The 18,483-nt window shown below is 39.0% G+C and overlaps 1 protein-coding gene across 2 annotated transcripts; it reads right to left on the bottom strand.

Moving 5' to 3' along the window:
• Positions 1–1,940: 1,940 nt before the first annotated feature.
• On the bottom strand, positions 1,941–17,051 carry LOC110060836 (uncharacterized). Of its 2 annotated transcripts, XM_089282609.1 has the most exons (4): positions 16,924–17,051; positions 15,592–15,640; positions 8,640–9,340; positions 1,941–5,883 (listed from the first exon to the last, which is right to left on the bottom strand). In XM_089282609.1, the coding sequence occupies exons 2-4, from the start codon at positions 15,598–15,600 to the stop codon at positions 4,329–4,331; spliced, it is 2,265 nt and encodes a 754-aa protein (XP_089138735.1). In that variant the 5' UTR covers positions 15,601–15,640; positions 16,924–17,051; the 3' UTR covers positions 1,941–4,328. The 2 variants fall into 2 exon arrangements, with proteins under 2 accessions (XP_089138735.1, XP_020623295.1); XM_020767636.2 differs by lacking the exons at positions 15,592–15,640; positions 16,924–17,051 and adding an exon at positions 9,447–9,718.
• Positions 17,052–18,483: the final 1,432 nt, after the last annotated feature.

The raw sequence follows: 18,483 nt of genomic DNA, 5'->3' as shown, positions 1-18,483 counted from the left end.
AGCTTTTCTGATAGCCATGCAATTTCATATTTTATCACTTTTTCACCAACAGAGACAGTTTATGTCACTTTCCAGATGGTGGCAAATGGTTTGTGCATGACAAGTGACAAGGGCAAAAATTAGTGGGTTGTAACCAGGAAGGGCGAACAAACAAAACTTGCCAATCCCTAAGGCAACAACAGCTTGAACCTTGTATAAGCACGTGATCATCGCATACATTTGAGAGCACGGAAACACAAAATATCCAAACAGTTGTTTGAGGGTAATGAACAACCTCAACCCTAAATTACAAAAGTTATGCAGACACAGACATGGTTCAACAAGGGAAACTTGTTCGTGAATATGGAAAGTTTTGGTAAATTCCATTCTCCAAAAGGGTACTCTGTGCCCTCAAATCAACAGGTGAAAGGAATTTCTTATTAATCAATTCACATGAGAAAATATTACTTGTAAAAGAAAACCTGGTTAGGAAAACTTTCATTTCATTCACACAGTCAGCTAAATGAGCAAGGAAAAGTTGCTATTAGCACAATGATCCTAGGCACATTACTTCTCTTCTTGGATGGATGTTTATCTATCTAAGGTACGTAGCCTTTCACCACCCTGATTGTTTCCCCTTGGCATGGTTTACTTGGAGCCTATCTTATCACTTTGCTCACTGAGGACCCTCAGGCATTTCTTGTTTTCATGGAAGCCATTGTTGCTCCTGATATTTCTGAAAATAAGCGCAGTATCTCGGATGCAAAATCCTTTGTGAGACTGTATAATAAGGCTCCGTCCACACTATGCCAGTGGAATTTGAAAGTGCATCAAAAGTTTTCTGTCCACACCATGCCAGAGGAACGTAAAAATGCAACAATTACCTGCCATTTTGGATTTGTATTTGAAAAAAATTGGGTAGGGAAATCACATGATTATCATGAGGTCATCGTTTTCAAAATGCTTGGATTTCACAATGTTTTCTGTCCACATGAAAATGAAAAGCCGCATTTTCATAGCCTGTGAACAGGCTCCGGCTGGAAGGGTCTGACCTCAGCTGGAAGGGCCGAGAAAGAACTGGCTGAGAGTGAAGTGGCCAAGGGAGAATGAGGTGGGGGCTGATCAACTCTTGAATTGGCATTTCTTGGCCACTTGAATACAGTGGTGGTTTTAATTGAAACTCAAATAAAATTTAATTGTTAACAATGTCCATGATAATTAAATTATAATTTTTTTTTTCTCTTCGCCCCATCCTTGACTAGGCTAGGCTAGTGTTTTCAAATTCCTCCAGTTTGAAGGGCATTTTCAAAAAGCTCGGTTTTTGTGATGAATTAGTGTGGACAGTAGGCCTAACCATAGAAATAAAGCTGTGCTTTCATATTCTTACGGCATAGCCTTGTCCCTGAACATAAGGGTAAAGTATGTTGGTTTACAACTTCTTTTAAGTCTCTTTTGGTAATGTATTGTTGCAGACTGTATGCTCAGGAATTGCGACGTTCATTATTTTAATGACTACATAGAACTTGTTTTGTTCTTCAGATAATCAGGGTTACCATGAGGTATTGTTGCATGCATGCAAAATGTATGAGACGCAACATCTGACAAACAAAAAGTTAACTATCTAGGAAACCAAAAAAGTCTTTGGACACAAAATGTTCATTAAGGGCTTGTTACCTTAAATGTCCTGGAATGTCACTGGTGATTGTGTAGGTGCAGGAAGTATTCATACCTGCCCCACAGAAGGGATTTTTTTCTGAGAGCCCCCCTCAACTGGAAATTCTAATCAAGTGTCATACATTTCTTTAATTTTTTTAGTCTTGCAGAAACCCAACCCCCCAGGAAATTCCAATCCCTTCTGTAACAGCACATTGCAATACAAGGGAAAATTACCAAAAAATGGCTTGGGATGGATCAGTCACTAAATAAGCCAGTCATGAACCAAATCAAACCAAAAATACCTCTTGTTTTCTAAAAGCTTTATTGACAGTTTCTTTCTTGGGTGACATGCCTACAACTGCAGTTACTTTTAACCAACAGCCGACCACTTGACTAACAAACTGCACTTAGTGGATTGAATTAGCACATCCCTTACGTTCATCCTATGTAAACTAATTCACAAGCTCTCACAAAGAGCAATCTGCCCGGAGCTTATCGTTCAAATTCATGTCAGATTTATAGTTAATTGTTATTATTCCAAGGATTGCACCACCTCAATGTGTTGCACCATTGTGTAAAATTTTTCCAAAGGAGGCTGGATAACCTTAGCAAATCTGAACACGCAACTTCAATGAAGTTCATATTATCAAATAATGCCTGATGATTCAGTTATCATAATCTTGACTGCTGAAAAAGTCTGATAACAGACACCATTGAACTACATACTCTAAACATTTTATGGGCTGCAGTAACAATAATTGACTGCCGTTTATCAATATTCTGATTAAAATGGTCGACATTCTCTTTGATATATCCTTTAGGTGTTAAAGAAATTGTAAGTACGATTAATGAAATGTTTATGATCTAAATCTTACATGTGGTCTAACAATAAGCTCTGGAATAAATTTAATTACCTACAAAAATGATAAAAGGATCACTTTACAATGCAAACATTTAAAAAGTGAACATCAGAAAAAACCTGATACGAAACTGTACAGGGATTAATACATTAAACATAAATTATCAATAAACTGCTAAAAATAGCTTTCACATTGTTATTCCACTCATAACTCAACAATGCAACAGTAAATATAAGAAATAAGTACAAAAGCCAGCTTAACCCTTTCGAATCATTCTTAAGTTCAAACTGGTAATTCTCCTAAGAAATTCACCATACATTGCTTATGGCAGGTTATGAGAATATGTTTGTAAATCAAGACCAACATTTCCTAGTTCAAATTTCTTTCAATACTTCACTTATCTTATCTTGATTCTTGTCATTTTGTTTACTTCTGTTGGGAATTTTTCAAGGTTAAGGCAGCTTGGGGTCAATGAGTGCATGCATAGAAAATATTCTATCTACCTTTGATGGAAAAGTAGGAAAACCTTCTTGCCCTGCAAGAAAAGTTTCTTGACCAGCAAGAAACTAAGTTCTGTCTCAATCAACATGCTCTACAAATGCCCTTCATCTTTGCAAAAAAGTCTTAAAATTCCTGCCATATTAAACAGATTACATATCCCCGACTCATGTGATGTACTCTATTCAAGATGGATTCATTTATGGTCTTTGTGTTCTCCTTTTGGTACAGACTTTTAGCCAGATGGGTGTCCAGGCATCCACGGACGGCCACTTTCTAAAGTAATAAAATTTAATAAAATTGTTTTATTTTTCATGTTGCCTGATATATTGTTCATTTGAGGAGGCCCTATAGTACTTTTTAGAGGCCTATTTTTCCAATCCTGGCTAAAAGTCTGTTACGATACTATACACCACCATGAATTGCTTCCCCGCAACAACTGGCATAATTCTAATGCATGTTTTCCAAAACAACCTGGACTACTTTATGAGGAAATATCTGTCAGATTTGACTTTCTCATTACTGATCTTCTAGTAACCAACAATGATTTTCCTGCCCAGTCTGTACTTAAAATCTTAAAGTCTAACATTCTACCCGCATGTAAAACAACAGCATGTCAACATCAAAATGCATGAACTATAACAGTTCAACTGCTATCCTGCACGAATACTTTGCTTTTAACTTCAATCAAACCTCAATAAAACATAAGGAGTATATTATGGCATTTATAAAATGACTGCATAATGCAACTTGCAAACATTGTTTTACAAAAATTAATATTGTCAAATGAATCTGTTGTTTTCTCCTAAATTATTACGATCAAACCGCCATAAATGCCAACTTTCTGGCATTAAAAAAAAATACTATCACTGCCAAATCTATCATTTAGTTATTAACAGTCAAATGCATATACCATTCTTTGAGTCCTCTACATCCACGAAGATATTAAAAGCATCAAGTTACAAACTAGACTACTTACCTTTGAGATTAATTTTCAGGAGCAGAAGACCTTGAAGAACAGCACAAAAATCTGAAACCTGACATTGAGCCATGTTGACATGCTGTGGTCATCAAAAAAACTCTTCCAACTTTGAAGAACTGTTTCAAGGAAACCAATTTTGTACTTGATTTGTACCTTTTCACATATTGAGTAAGTTTGGTCAAGTCATAGATCATACTTTATATGATTGAGAGTTTAAAGGATGACATTACAATATATTTTTGTCGTTCTGTACACCAACTTAAACTCTTGCACTACCAAAATTCTGTAAAATATCTATTTTTCTACTTCACATAGTAAGCCAGAATACCAAACAATTCTATACATACATGTAACTAATCATCTGTATTGTCCAACATATGTTGGGTCAATGTTTCAACACTTGTTTCATCTGAGTACTTATCCAGTAACTTCAAGACTTTTTCCACATCATCTGGGAAAAGTTCACAAAGTTTGTCATATGCTTGGATTCGAAGCTCCTCGTGTGATGAGTCACCACTTTCTCTTGGATTGTCAGTGACATCATCGCACATTCCTCCAATTATTGGTGGTGCTCTTGATCGGAAATAACCATTCCTCTGACCTTGATAGGGAGTGCGTCTGTAACCTGGAGCATACCCTGGTGGTGCAGGGCTATAATGCTGATACTGCTGATGTGTGGCAGCATACTGATGGTGCTGCTGGTGAAATGGAGGAAAGTTCCAATGATTCATTGGCAGACTGGTTGGTGGATGGCTGCTGACTGGTGGATTGGACGAAAATTGTGGTGGATATGGGTATGACTGCCTGCCAAACATCTGCTTTTGTAACATCCATTCACTGCTGACTACACCACTGTCATTTGCAAAACTAGGCAATGGCATTGAACCACCACGAACCATAATTTCTGGGGGCCCTGATGGGGATGAATATGGTGGTGGTGGATGGCAAACGTGTGGAACACTACCACGTCTCACTACTGGACTGATGGCACCAGGAGGAGGACCACAGCAAGCCTGTTCTTGCACACTGGGAACACTTGGCACACTGTGTGTGCGCTGGAAACGGTCCTGCATTATCTGGACCTCAGGAGGCAGTCCCTTAGGACCTGGTAGGGGGTCAGATCGCCTCTGGCCCATTCCTATTCCCTGGCCTGAGCGTAGAGTAGGTGGAAACACTCTTGCCATCTCAGCAGGAAATTCACTATGTGGTGGAAGTGGAAGTGGTTTTTGACAGAAGTCTGTTGGTACTGAAGGAAGTGGTCTTGTGTTTTGTGGCACTTCAGGGGGACAAGGAGGCAATGGTCGGTTTGGTCTTGAAACCTGACCATAAGGAACTTCTGGGGGCAAATGCTCGGTGCTTGGCTGATATGAGTCCAGTTCCTTCCCTGGATTTCTGTCAGGATGAAGAAATCTGCATCGCTTCCCATAAGTACAGTTCCGCAGGTACGGGCATAATTTGCCCGACCCTTTTTTTAGGAACTCGTCCAAGGTTGGGCCATGTCGACCGAGAGGGTCATCTGGAGGCATAAATTTGTCATCAACAAATGTATACATCAACAGCCGCTGCTCAATGACCTTCTTCCAATCGTGGCTTTCACCCATCAAATCACGGAAGTTATCATTTGAAACAACCACACCGTCATTATCAGCAGCATGCTTTATAATGTATCTGTCATCGTAACATTTTATAATTCTACCATTTGGTGTTGTTCGACTTGGGGTCCAAACCAGAAGCCTGTCCTGCTCAAGCCTTTTTAAAACTTCTTGGTTAACAATAGGTGAGTCAGGCCGTGAAGACTTTTCCCGCCACTTTGGGACAAACACTTTGATGTCACGGTGATTTCTTTTGAGAAACCAATCCACCACAATACCTATTCCCCTGCATGAGAACACTCTCTGGGTACCATGACTATAAAAAAATGGAAAACACATAAAATGAGAATTAAGTTTGGCACTTTTTGAAATCCAAATATTGAACCATAGAAAGGTATTCTTTTTTTTTCTTTTTTGTATTTTTGTTTTTTGCCATAAAAAGCAATACTATACAGGGTTGCTGAGGACATTTTAAGTAGACCACTTTTTTTATTAGTGTTGAAGTGGTTGGTTGATTTTGCCATCACTTTCTTATAAATGAGAGAAATACCCTTGCAGGGCTGTGTTTAAAACAGGAAATGGCAAAATGATGAAATGGCACTGCAGTTAGCCTAAATAACGCTCCAGTCAGCTGAAAAAGCACTTGGGTTAGCCTGAATATCACTGACTTGACCAGTGATCGCTCTCAATTAAATATACTGTAAGGGTTACCCCTGACAGACACCTGTATCCCACATTGACTCTTACCAGTACTACTACCATTTTGTCATTTTGCCATTTATTTTTTTTATCATGCTGCCCCCCCCCCCCCCCCCCGCCCCAACCACCTTCTGCTTATCATAAAATGCTGCTTACATTTAGGCACCTTCCAACCCAGGTATAAGGAACTGTTTTTTACTGCTTCACTGGATATCACACATACACACAACTTATGGTCATTCCATCAGCAGAGATATCACTGTTTTGATATAGATCAAACTGTATCCCATGTAATGATGCAAATTTCTGGAGCCAATTAAATCCATTAACCCAGAATTGGTCTACATTTTCACAATAGTAGGAACATTAAAGTCTTACTACACAGATTGATCAAAACCATCAAATGTACAATTCATCTTTAATTTAGCAACTGACCTCTTTCACAAACAACAAGCTTTCAACTTTCTCAAAATCTTTTGCTTACTTTTGAAAAATAATTCTCAGTCAAGCAGAGCTTGTAGGAAATCATGCAAATGTTGTGTGTCATCAAGAGATAATGCATGCTCTTGTGCACATGCTAATGATGCGAGAAATTAAAAGGGTGTGCAGGGCGATTCAATGGCATCAAGTTAACTGCCATCCTTGATACATTATTTCTTGCCACAGTCATCCATCATTTTAAGGTAGAAGTATTAGTTACGCAGAAATTTGATATTGCAGCTACATGATGTCCAGCATGGTTTCTAAATACTAATCAACAGATGTAAAATTTTGAGCAGTAAACTTGACACCTTGGTAAACTGATATCTTTAAATTTTGGTACTTTCCAGCTGCAGGAATTATCCCGTAATCATCCTCTTAAAATGCAGAACAGCTGATCAGGAGGAAAATATTTGAGGTACTAAGGTATTTTAAATGCATCTGGACAAAGGCCAAAAACTACATTTCATTTTGGTACATAGTAGAACATTGCTTTGAGGCTATCCTTAAATCACCTGATTTTGACTCAAATGTCAAGTTTGTAACTTTTATGTTTCCAAACCTTCTTAAACAACACTTCCAAATTCCAATCCCTATGGAACCCTTTATTGTAAATCAGTCCTATGATATGGTCATTTGAAAACCAAATGAGAAATATAATTTGCCACAGAATCACAATGCTAACAAAAACAGTATGCAGAATTTGAAAATAGCTGTACCTGAACGTATTTGATTTTCTGACACGGGATTCTTCTGCAGATTTTGTGAATATTGTCTAGCGATCTTGTGGTGGGCACTACAGAATGTTATAAATTTGATTTGAACAACCTTGTTTAATGCCGCCAATCCAGTTATTACAGCCAGGTTATTATGGAGACCTAATGTGTATTTTACCTGATCATTATCTTTTATCATGATTGTGCACAACAATGGATATTTTTAAATGTGGAAGTTTATGCCTTAAACCTACTGACTTTCATAGCAGTGCCAAGTTTCAAAGTTCGGAGTTTCTAAAATATGCGCGATGTAAAACTTATGATGACTAAAACATTCTGGATATTTTTATTTTGGATATTATCCAACACGTATCACTTCTATGTTCTATTTCTGATAATTAATCCTTTTCCTCCGGAAAGTATTCAGCTCAACAGATGATGATTCAGAACCTCTTGACAGTCCAATTCAGGATAAAGGAAGATAATTTCGTTGCAACAAAAAAACAAACGTGAACAAATTGAAGAATTTTTTGGGGCATGACTTCTACATGTATGTGACAGTTACAAAGTTCACGTTGTGATAACAAATCAAAGTTGAATAAAAGCTGGTCGAAAGCACTTGGTGAATAGAGGTCTTAAAGACTGGTTTAAAAGATAAACAAGCACCAATTGAAATATGTGCGAGGGCAAAATGAACAATTTAAATTTCACAACCTCTCACACACAGGCACGTGTGAATTCAACACTATTGCAAGCATTCTTCCGCTCTAAACCACGTACATTTCCACGAACCACTCACTAATTGATTTAAAGCGATAAAGCTTCGAGATATTAACGGCCCAAGTCAAACGAAATATTGTTCGTTCAGTCGGTTGGTAAATACTATATTACAATTTCCACGCGACTATTCGAAAGTGATTAGTTCGCTGACGATCCGCTGCAAATTTGCGCGGAATTTCACTCACGCACTCCACACGATCCGTAAGCTTATATTTGTGCAAACAGAACTGTAGTGCTCGATTGTTTTGCTGGTAGCGATTGTGCCATAGATAATTCTGACGTTTACAACAACAACAAAAATTCTTCCACCTAACACCGTACGGAGTAAAGAATACACCATAACCCATGCGAAACGACCGCAATTCCAAGGTCGAAGATTGTATAAAATGTTACATACCTCATCGCGACATTGCTCCCATCAATAACGATCGGTCTCAGACAACTCGGATCTTCCAGCGCTGGATGAGGTTTCTCGTACGAGAAAGTAGACGATCCCTCTTCCAACTGCTTTACTGAAGACTGCGCTTTCACTAGTTCTGATAAAAGCGAGTTCGTGTCGGCTAAAGGACCAAGCTTGCTGAGCCCCGTTGCAATCGTGTCCTCGTGATAACCGAGTTTCTTAGCGAAGTATCTCAACGACTCCCCACTTGCTGCAACATCGCAAGTATTTTCAGAATCGCGGACTTTTTCCTTCTCCTCGATCTCATCAGGCTTTTTAACCACAGTTCGATTGACGACCATTTCGTTTGCCTTCCTTTGTCCCTCTTTTTCGCAGCTAGTAGCTACATCAGCACATTCCTGGCTTTGAGAATCGAATTCTTTGCTGTCGGCACTAGAATCGTTCGAGATTTCGGTCCGCGAAATCAACCCCGAATCAACCTGATTGGGCTTCTTTAGCACAGTCGTTTCAACGCTGCTCGGCGCTTGTTGAGTTATGTGATCTCGGTTACACTCTTCTTTCTTTATGTCGACCACAGATGGAGCTTGTTTTGTCAAAGCGCTGTCAATTTGAGACGATGTATTGTTGTTTTCGTTCCAAACAATCTCTGCTTCTTCGGGCGAACAAAGTGTCCCTGAACAAAATGCTATGATGTAGTCCTGTAGAAAAAAAATAAAAAGCGAAGTTAGCGCAACAGTTTAAAGTACAAAAAAGTACAAAACTGCCAAAAGTGAGCAGTATTTTGCAGAGCCTCTATCCCCGAACCTTGGCACGGCGAATGTCATCTTCGTTGCCTTCGACTTTCACCCAGCAACGTTCTTTGTCTTGGGTTTCTTCTCTCTTAAGTTGAACGTCGAATAAAAAATTAACTTTCTTCACTATAAACGCGAATTTCTGATCAACTTGCTCTTTTAATAGAACAAATTCTAGAAAATTCTTGAGAACCATTTTCCCTGATCAATCCGACCACGCGTTCATGTTTTTCTGCATTCGGTCGATTGACAATGAGGGCGGGATCAAGATTTTTGAGACACCGGAAACGCTGACACTTGGCAATGACGTCATTAAGTTTGAACTACTTCCTTTGCAAATAGTACTGTAACTAGAACAATCGAAAGATACTTAGATTTTCACGCGCAAGTTGTTCTTGTTTGAAAACATTTACTTTGCATCTCCGGACAACACGGTTTTAACTCAGAATTGATAATTTATGTCGTCCGCGTCTCCAGGGAAATAGCTAACCGGAAAAGGGGGTTACCCCTGCTACAAAAATGCCTTGCGTTCCTTTGTCCAAATTTGGGGTCACATTTTTGTATCTCCGCTGAAATCACGTCTAAAAAAAATTATGTTTGACGGGAATTGAGTGTCGACCAACTTCAGAATTTCCTCCAGTGCGTGTTATTGTCCTCGAGCTAGAAATAAACATCAAAATTGAAAATTAATTTTCTGTTTGTTTGTGATTTTGATAATTAAACGACTAAACATCTCAAGAAGGCATTGCGTTGCCTTACCACCTGTGGAGTTATTTAGATCTATTTAGTGTGGCTTACACGAGCCTCCTTTGAACATGCTTGAAATATCTTTCGTTTCACAACCGGTTCATGGAAAATGTTTGCGGTAAATTGCAAGAAACAGACTTAATTTCCTTTTTTTTTCTGTTATTGTTTAGTCCAATATCGCCCATGACAACACTTACACCCTTTGAAAATCTTTTCACAATGGAACAAAATTTAAACGGTTGTGGTTTTGTGCAGCTGTGTCTTCGTGCCTCCGGGGCAAAATTCTTGTTTTTAAAAAAAATGTTTTGTTTTATATTCTAATCATGTCGCTAAATTGCATCCAGCACATTATGCTGTATTTATAAACATTTTGTTTTTTTCGGCAAGATTAGCAGCAGTGTTTATATTGTTCTCGATATGTAGAGACAGTCAGTTACACTATCCCACTTGAAAAATGTTCAAGCTCATAGTTGAATCGAGAAAAATTGTTAATTTGTTCTTGACCCGGTTTAGTTCCAGACAGCGTCTCTTTCCTTCATGACACCCAAAACTTATTTTTCAACAGCATGTATAAACACAGGCAAAACCACCGCACGGTTTCAGAGGCCACAGCGCTTTAGGCAAAAGAAAGTTCTGCTACCACCGGAAAGGTTGTTCTAAATTTGGCCTAACGCCTTAATTACGGGAACAATTTCTAACAATTCTTGCTCAGCGGGTGTTCAGACATGAGACATTTTGCTGAGCTCGTGTCTTTCTGCTTCTAGAGTTTCTTCAGTATAACTATGGATATATCTTGTATTGTGGTTTTTGTCATCTTTCAGGGTTAGCAAGCTAAGCCGTCCCAAGGAAAACAAATGCGAGGATTGAAAGACTTAGGAATAAACTATTTTGCGTGCACCTGACATGCTGGCAAACCGTGCCTAGAATCGAAGGACAAGGCAGGATTGCGAAAACGCGCGCAAGGGAAACGCTCGCACGAGAGGAATGACTCGATAAACGCGCGCCAGTTGCGAATTGCGCACAACATTGGTTCCGAGACGGTCACTTTTTTTATTCTCTCAGTTGATGATCCAGGATGAAACACAAACGGAATACTCGTAACTATCTTGAGTAAAGATGCTGAGGCCGTTTATCGTTATTTTGATCAGCTCTGGGGGCGGATTAATTATCAGGGCGTATATAACCAAAACGAAAACGTCAGGCACATTCCTATAAACTCAGTCATTTCATAGCCCCTATCTAGATCGAACTATTATCCGTCTATTATTTTTAGTTGAGATCCGTCAGAGCAAAGCAGCTTAGCTTTAAAGGTATCCTCGAATGATGATGAGCATACTTCGACAAGATGAGTTCCGGTAACAACATATGATGACATTAAAGTTTTAAGTGGATTAAGGTATTAGTCTTGTCGAAAGGTGTGTACCATTGTGTGGTGTGGCTGAAGCGCTGAGTCATTCTGAACGGAGAACTTTCATGACACTTTTGTTACGAGAAAGTTCACGCTCCAGAGCTAAATTCCCCAAGGTTTCAGAATGTTTCCCGCTCAGTTCAGTTCCAGTGTCCGTCCAAAGGAAAATAGCCATTCCCCAGAGAGAAAACGCATCGTCACACAATAAATTTGAAATATTGACTGGTTTTCTCTAATGTATCAACACGCAGCTATCTTCTGTTTTGCTCATTTTGCGTATTGCCCGGCTCAGACAGATGATAAAACTCGTCAACAAAATAGTAACAAAGTAACCATGGCAACGATCGAGATGCTGGTCACTCTGACTAAGAGGAAATTGCTTTTGGCAAACGTATAATTTCAAACGATGAAGCGGACGCAAAAAAGCAAAAGGTTTGGTTGTTCAAAGGAAATAACCTTGCCCTTTCGATAATTTTGTTTATATTTGGCAATTTGCGTCATTGGGCACTTTAGGAAGGCTGCTGATCCGTTAACTAAGTCAAACTGGCTTAATTGCTTTTATTAAAGACACGACTCTCAAACTCTATGATAACTTTTTCCCTTGTTCACAGTTTAGCGTTAGCCTCTCTTTTTTGCACAATTCTTTCAAATATACAACACTTCGTCCTTGAGTTGTTAATGATCTGTCAGATTAGGCGACCAAGCGTTGGCGGAATGCTCGTGCTCGGCCATTCATTCGATAGAGTTGTTAAAATATCGGCGCTAATCACGAAGGGCGGAGTTTTCTTAAAAGCTCAAAGTGCAGTCCTTAAAACGGCCCTCACTATCTATTTCCATCAACCCTGAGGCAAAGTGCAGTGATAACCAAAACTAAAACCCAATCATGGGCAGCACAAACACAACACAACACAAACTGAGCTGGAAAAGAGCTCTTTTTCAATTCAACCTAGCAGCTCCCTGCACATTTGAACTAAAAAGGTGTATTACTATCTACCTAGTAAGGCTACAGTCCACGGAGCTGTATATTGATTGACAAATTCACTGCCTATTTAACCATGCAGTACCAATTAGGTTACCGTGTTATTAGCGTAGGTTTACGCTAAATATAATTGTGATTTCAAACTATGTGACACATGCAGTTTCAGTTGCGCTGACGAAAACATCGGGAAATGTGCAATGCAAAAAGGAAAATGAAACCAGCTTAACCAGGTGTAATAAACCAACAATTTCCCGAGCTGAAACGCGCTTACCGTGTAGCTCGCTTGCCGTTCATCTGTTAGACCATGTGTCTTCTTTTGTTTTGTGAGTGTCTCGTTCGCGCTCGGACGTAACCCACAATTACACCTCAGTAATTTCAATTCCATTACCAGCCATCTAAGTACTAGTGAGCACTTAGACAATTTTGCATTACGGCCCGAATTCACTTCACGACTGGTCGTGGCAAAACAAAAAGCCTTTTAAGCCGAACATACCACAGATTTTCAAGGATAAAAGAATGAAACAACTGCAGAAGTATCTCGGAGAACTGAAAATAGCTGTGAAGTATCTTGATGTGCTTTTTGGCCGAGTTAAATTAATGTGCTCCATTGGTGAATGAGTGGCTGTTTATACTTGTAAAAAGCTTTCCGTCTAAAAACCATGGCATGCTAAGAGCTTTCAACCCTCAGGTTGCCATTAAGAACTTGAAACGAAAGGCTTACATGTGCATAATCACAGTATGACCATCTGGGAAGAAAAATGTTCAGTTCTATTTTAGTAGGTCAGACAATGCCATGTGTAGCCGTATCTCTAATTTGTTCCTTCGTCAAAGTACAAACAGCCACAACACAGGCAGCCCAAGCTGATGATGCAATAATTTCATGCTGGGCCTGTGCGCGGGGTGAATACGATGTGATTCGGAAACGATCACGCTTAAAGAAATATGGTGCAATAACATTGTACATACAGATGGGAAGGAAGCTGAGTAAAAACTTTGAGCACTAATAACAGCCACGAGACGCCTGATAAAAACGTTATCTAGCTATCGGAACCTTTATCTCAGTTCCCGGCAATGATCTTATCAAGCTAGAAGAGGCATAATGAAACAAATTAATAGGGAAGTTTAAAACAGTGAATTGATGACCCTATCTGCGGTATCACACTGTTTGGCTTATGGTATGTTGCCCCGCCATCCGGAAAACAGCGTCCGTTTGTCCACCGTATCTAGTCGATACGGCGCCACTTTTTAAGGAGTAGAAACAAGGCTCAGTATATAAGACTCGGTATTGACCCCATTGTGGTTTTAAACTTGGCCTCCACAATTGATACAGGAACAAAAGAGTAAATACTGGCTCATCACAGTTGATCTTAATCATGTAATTCTCGATATTCGTGTACCATTTGACAGCTTGTTAAGCTGCCAAGGCGCGAAGTCTGACCAAGATCGCACGCGAACCTATCAAGAGCACGCGAGCACTGCGAAGTCCGCTGGTAATTAAAAAATTCCGCTAGTTTCCTTGATTTCCGTCAGCGTGGCATAATGTAAAACCATATTATAATCTGTAAAGTATTTCACAGTGTTCATTGGATTTTCCAAACGCTATCTCGCACGGTAATTTTCAGCTAAATTTATAGCTATTTCTTGCTACAAACAACAGCAACTGCATGACCTTTATAGAAGACGACAGACATCAGGTTCTAAACCGTTGGGAGAAACACCCACTTCTCGTATTACTTCCTGCTGTGCGAAGTTTTTCTGGGCATTTTCTGTTATCTTTCTTCCGTTCCTTAGCTTGTTCTGTTTTCTGTTGAAGAAAGCCTGTAAGTCCATTGGCAATGTGTACCCATGTGAGATCGGAAACTCCGGGTTTAATTTGAAGACGTTTAGCTCAGTCCTGCTCAAACAAATCACTTCCGAAAGAAAAGCCTTTTGCAAGCGTTCAATTTCTCAGTAACCCTGCAGTAACCTATTGTTTGGTTATCATGTTCCGATTTTTTTCTTCACGATCTGCCAACAGACAATTACTAAGAATTTTCGCGATGACTTAAGTTTTAATGATAAGTATTAACAGTAATAAGGATAAATGAGAATTGGTAGAGGCACTCCTACCTAGAGGTTCTTTGTCCTCTGTTTTACCGAAGATCGAATTATGTTGGAATTTAGTTCCTACAAAAGTTCTTAAGAGAGTAGTTTTGTCCGCCATAAATTCGGTGGGGACAAGTCAAGATGAAAAGATGGATAGGTTTTGTTATCATGTACCAAGAGAATATGGTCTGAGAAAACCTATAGGCCGATTAAATCAGTGAAACTGAAGAGTTTGCGGCTAAAGTATGAGGCGTTTATTTAGCGACATTCCCCCAAAGGCATAGGCTGTCTTTGAAGTGGTTAATTGGTGGTTAGCCAGTTTCAGACAGAGCTTGTTTGGCGGCCCGAGTTCGTGATCTCAAAGTCAGGGCCGGACTGCGTTAAATGGATTTGGTCGCGTTAAATGGCATGGAGTGTCTCGCAGTGTGTCAGGGAACTTCATGACCCGAGCAAGAGCTCAGTAAACGCATTCCTACTCCTTTGAAAACTCCTAACCTCTCCCTTTTTCTTTTTTCCCAGTTTGTAGAGCTGAAAATTCAACAAGGGAGCTTTATTCGACTACCACGTCAGTTGAAAACGTTCTTTTTTAAACTGAACGTTTCAGAGAATTTAACGTTGTTCAAGATTATAGCGCATTACTTACAGCACGCTTTCTTGTTTTTACAAATAAAAAAACAGTGGACTTCGTAAATCAGACACTTAAAATGCAGCACGGGACTAAAATTAAAACTATCACAGTGACCACAATTATGGCGTGAGCGATGATATTAGAACCTTATATTTGCTTTTGTGGCCGATTCGTTATGAAGTTAATGCTGTCTGTAGTCATGATTAGAGCACATGATTACGCGTTACGCTTCAAGGAAGGAATATTGGCTGAGAGTTACTGATTACTTGCTTACGAAGCAATACTAGTCTTATGCAAGGCCTTTCCCTTACCCTCTCCATACCATTTTCTTCCGTCGGACGCGGAAAAAGTGAAATTTTGCTGCAACGCAACGAGAAAAAGAGAAACAGAAAAGTTAGAAATCGTGTTAAAGCTTTTGTTTTCCAGTTTTAGGTTGTTAGATTACATAAAATAGGGTACAAAACTATGCAAGCGATAGCATGTAACAGTTACATTTTTTACGAGTATAGGCACGAGAAGATATACGGTATAATCTCTGGCGGAGTAAATATCATGAATATGCTATTTTGACGGGAATTTTTAAAAGGGATTTGGGCGAGCCCTGAATTAAAGTTATTTAAAAAATTTTTTGACGATAGGAATGAAAAGAAAAAATAGTAGTGTTTGATTGAACGGAAGGATTCAATATACAAGAAAACCCTACAGAACAAATGATGATTGATGAGGCTTCCAAAATAACATCAAAATGAAAACAAAGCTGTGATTTTAGGCTAATTTTAGCCAAATTAAATATTTTTAACTGTTAAAAAAATGCGCTTCGTCGTTCCTGCCCAATTAAACGGTGTCCTGGATTAGTTTGGAAAGATTGATCTAATACTGGTATAATTTCCAAAACACTGTGAAAACTTTCTCTAATTCTAGACAGGGGCACCCAACGACCGTTTTCTCTCGAATACTTTTAAAAGCTGTTTTAGGCTATGTGGAGTACTTTTAAAGCTCTGTAGGTTAATTTTAGGTTGCGCTAAAAAAAATTTATCTGTTCGGTTATTCTAGGGGAACTTGAGTATTCTCGAATTTATTAGGGCTTTTTTGTCCATTTCCCGAAGACCTTAGGTCTTATCGCCTTTCCGAAAATGATAGCTGACCTTTTTTCGGTACCCAAAACGACATTTTTTACAATTCGAAAACAACAGACATTAAATTTCTCATATCACGAAAGTTCGAGGTGACAATTCTCTTAAGAAAATCAGAGGGGATTAAAGGTCTTCCGAACAGATAATTTACCGAAACGATCCGTTGGGTGCCCCTGTCTAGACAATGTCGATTATTATCCCAGGGAATACTGTTCCTTTTTGCAACTTTCCCACTGGCAATGTAGTGCTAAACTAATTGCTTTTCCTTTACACGACAACAAAATCTTTACTAAAGGAAATTGTGGGTGAGATAGATTGCTTTTCACTTTGACAGCAGGTCATGTTGTTTCATTGCCTTCAGGTCAAAACGCATGTAAACTATTCTTAGTTTGGCATTGGTGCACCAAACTTGCTATGGTCATGAGTCAAATCTCCTCGGCAGGTTTGTTCTTCGTTTCTTGTGAGTGTCCTGGGAAACTAATAAGGCAATCAAGGCAATAAATCACCTACCTTCTTCTGTCTTTGTCGTCTCGAACTACAGTGGCCACAACAGAATTTACCACATATAAACCGCCCGGCGAGAGATTTAGGCTGACTTCATCGCTCGAAATAGTCTAGTCACAGACAATGGGGCTTTGTTGGAAGTGTAGGAGGTTGTTTTTCACGAATGCAAATTTATAGAACCTATGCCCACTTTTCATTACGTCTATGGACTTGTCATCTCGCATGTCATGGGACTCACAGAATTAGGGCAATTAAAACTCCTTTCCGGCTCCTTGCCAACTTTTCGCCTATTGTTGTTAAAACAGAACGGAAGTTTGCGGTGTAAAATAATTTACATGTAGATTGTGTATCATATTTTCGAGACAACCATTTATATCATCTCTTTGTCGCTTTATATTTGTTCCAGCGAATAGGAAATGTTATTTTTATGAACATTTCAAGGGAATTTCTTACTTAAGCTGTCAATATAAGTTTTTGATTTAATTTGAAAGTGTTTCATTTTCATAAAATTAAGGGTGCAAGACAGATCAGTTCTGAAAACGTATACGAACAGTCCCACGTAATCAAGCTAATGGCCGTTTAAAGTTTGTTTAACAAATGATTAATTACCTTGGCCTTTAGACTAAATTTCGAACAATCAACGTAGGACTTAGCGAAGCAAAAAGATGTTATAAATTATTCGTTACCAAGCTCTCCAAAAAATAAACAACTGATTCAATTTTTCTATCTTGTCGCGTCATCGTGTCGCTCAAGTTTTAAGTTTATTGTTGTACCGCTGTGGGATATTATCAGTTAAACAGAAGCTTAGCTTCTGTGTGAGAGACGTAAGGAAAGACTTAATTGCGACCCTGTGACATGGTTGGTGATAGTAAACAATAGACCTTGGGATTGACAAAAAATGCATTGGTCAGAAAATGGGTTGAAATGACAGATATTATCTTTAATTGGCATACCTCTTGCAAGGTTTGTAAATGAGCCAAAAGCTGCACAGAAGAGGTCTTTTTAGTTTTATTTGTTCAGGTTGGCTAAGCCTAATAAACTAAACTCCCACCAGTGTTCAAATCACTGGATTCTTTTCATTGTTATAACAGCGCGCGTGACAGTGTGTTTCTAGACCCCCAAATGACACCCGCTAGAGGAAGTGAACGAAAGATAGTTGAATCAAATATAACTAAGAGCTATTTGCTCGGACAATTGGGCGCCTATAGCGATCATAGTTCCTTAAATAAAGTGATTTACAAGTCACTTTCAATGAAAGAAGTTATTGTTTTGTTAGGGCTGTTTACTCAAAACAAGACCGCCCTGTATTGGCCTTCGCAGTTTAGTGACAGTGTAGTGAAGCGTAAAACACTCGTGATTTTCCGCAACAACAAGTGAGGCACATAAAAGACACACTACATCCTTCCAGCGTTCTCAAAACTTATGGTAGTTGCACTATATGGAACTGCTAAGAAAACTTGATGTTTCTTTGTAAAAAGGTTGCAATAAGTATTTGAAACACAACACACCTCGCCTATTCCGCAAATAACCTTACAATGATGCGTGGCCGTGGGAAAAGTCAGTGAT

The sequence above is a fragment of the Orbicella faveolata genome, unplaced genomic scaffold (assembly GCF_042242905.1).
Source record: "Orbicella faveolata isolate gen_17 unplaced genomic scaffold, um_ofav_v1 contig_12, whole genome shotgun sequence".
Taxonomy (NCBI): Eukaryota; Metazoa; Cnidaria; class Anthozoa; order Scleractinia; family Merulinidae; genus Orbicella; species Orbicella faveolata.
This window is presented reverse-complemented; position numbering and strand designations above follow the sequence as displayed.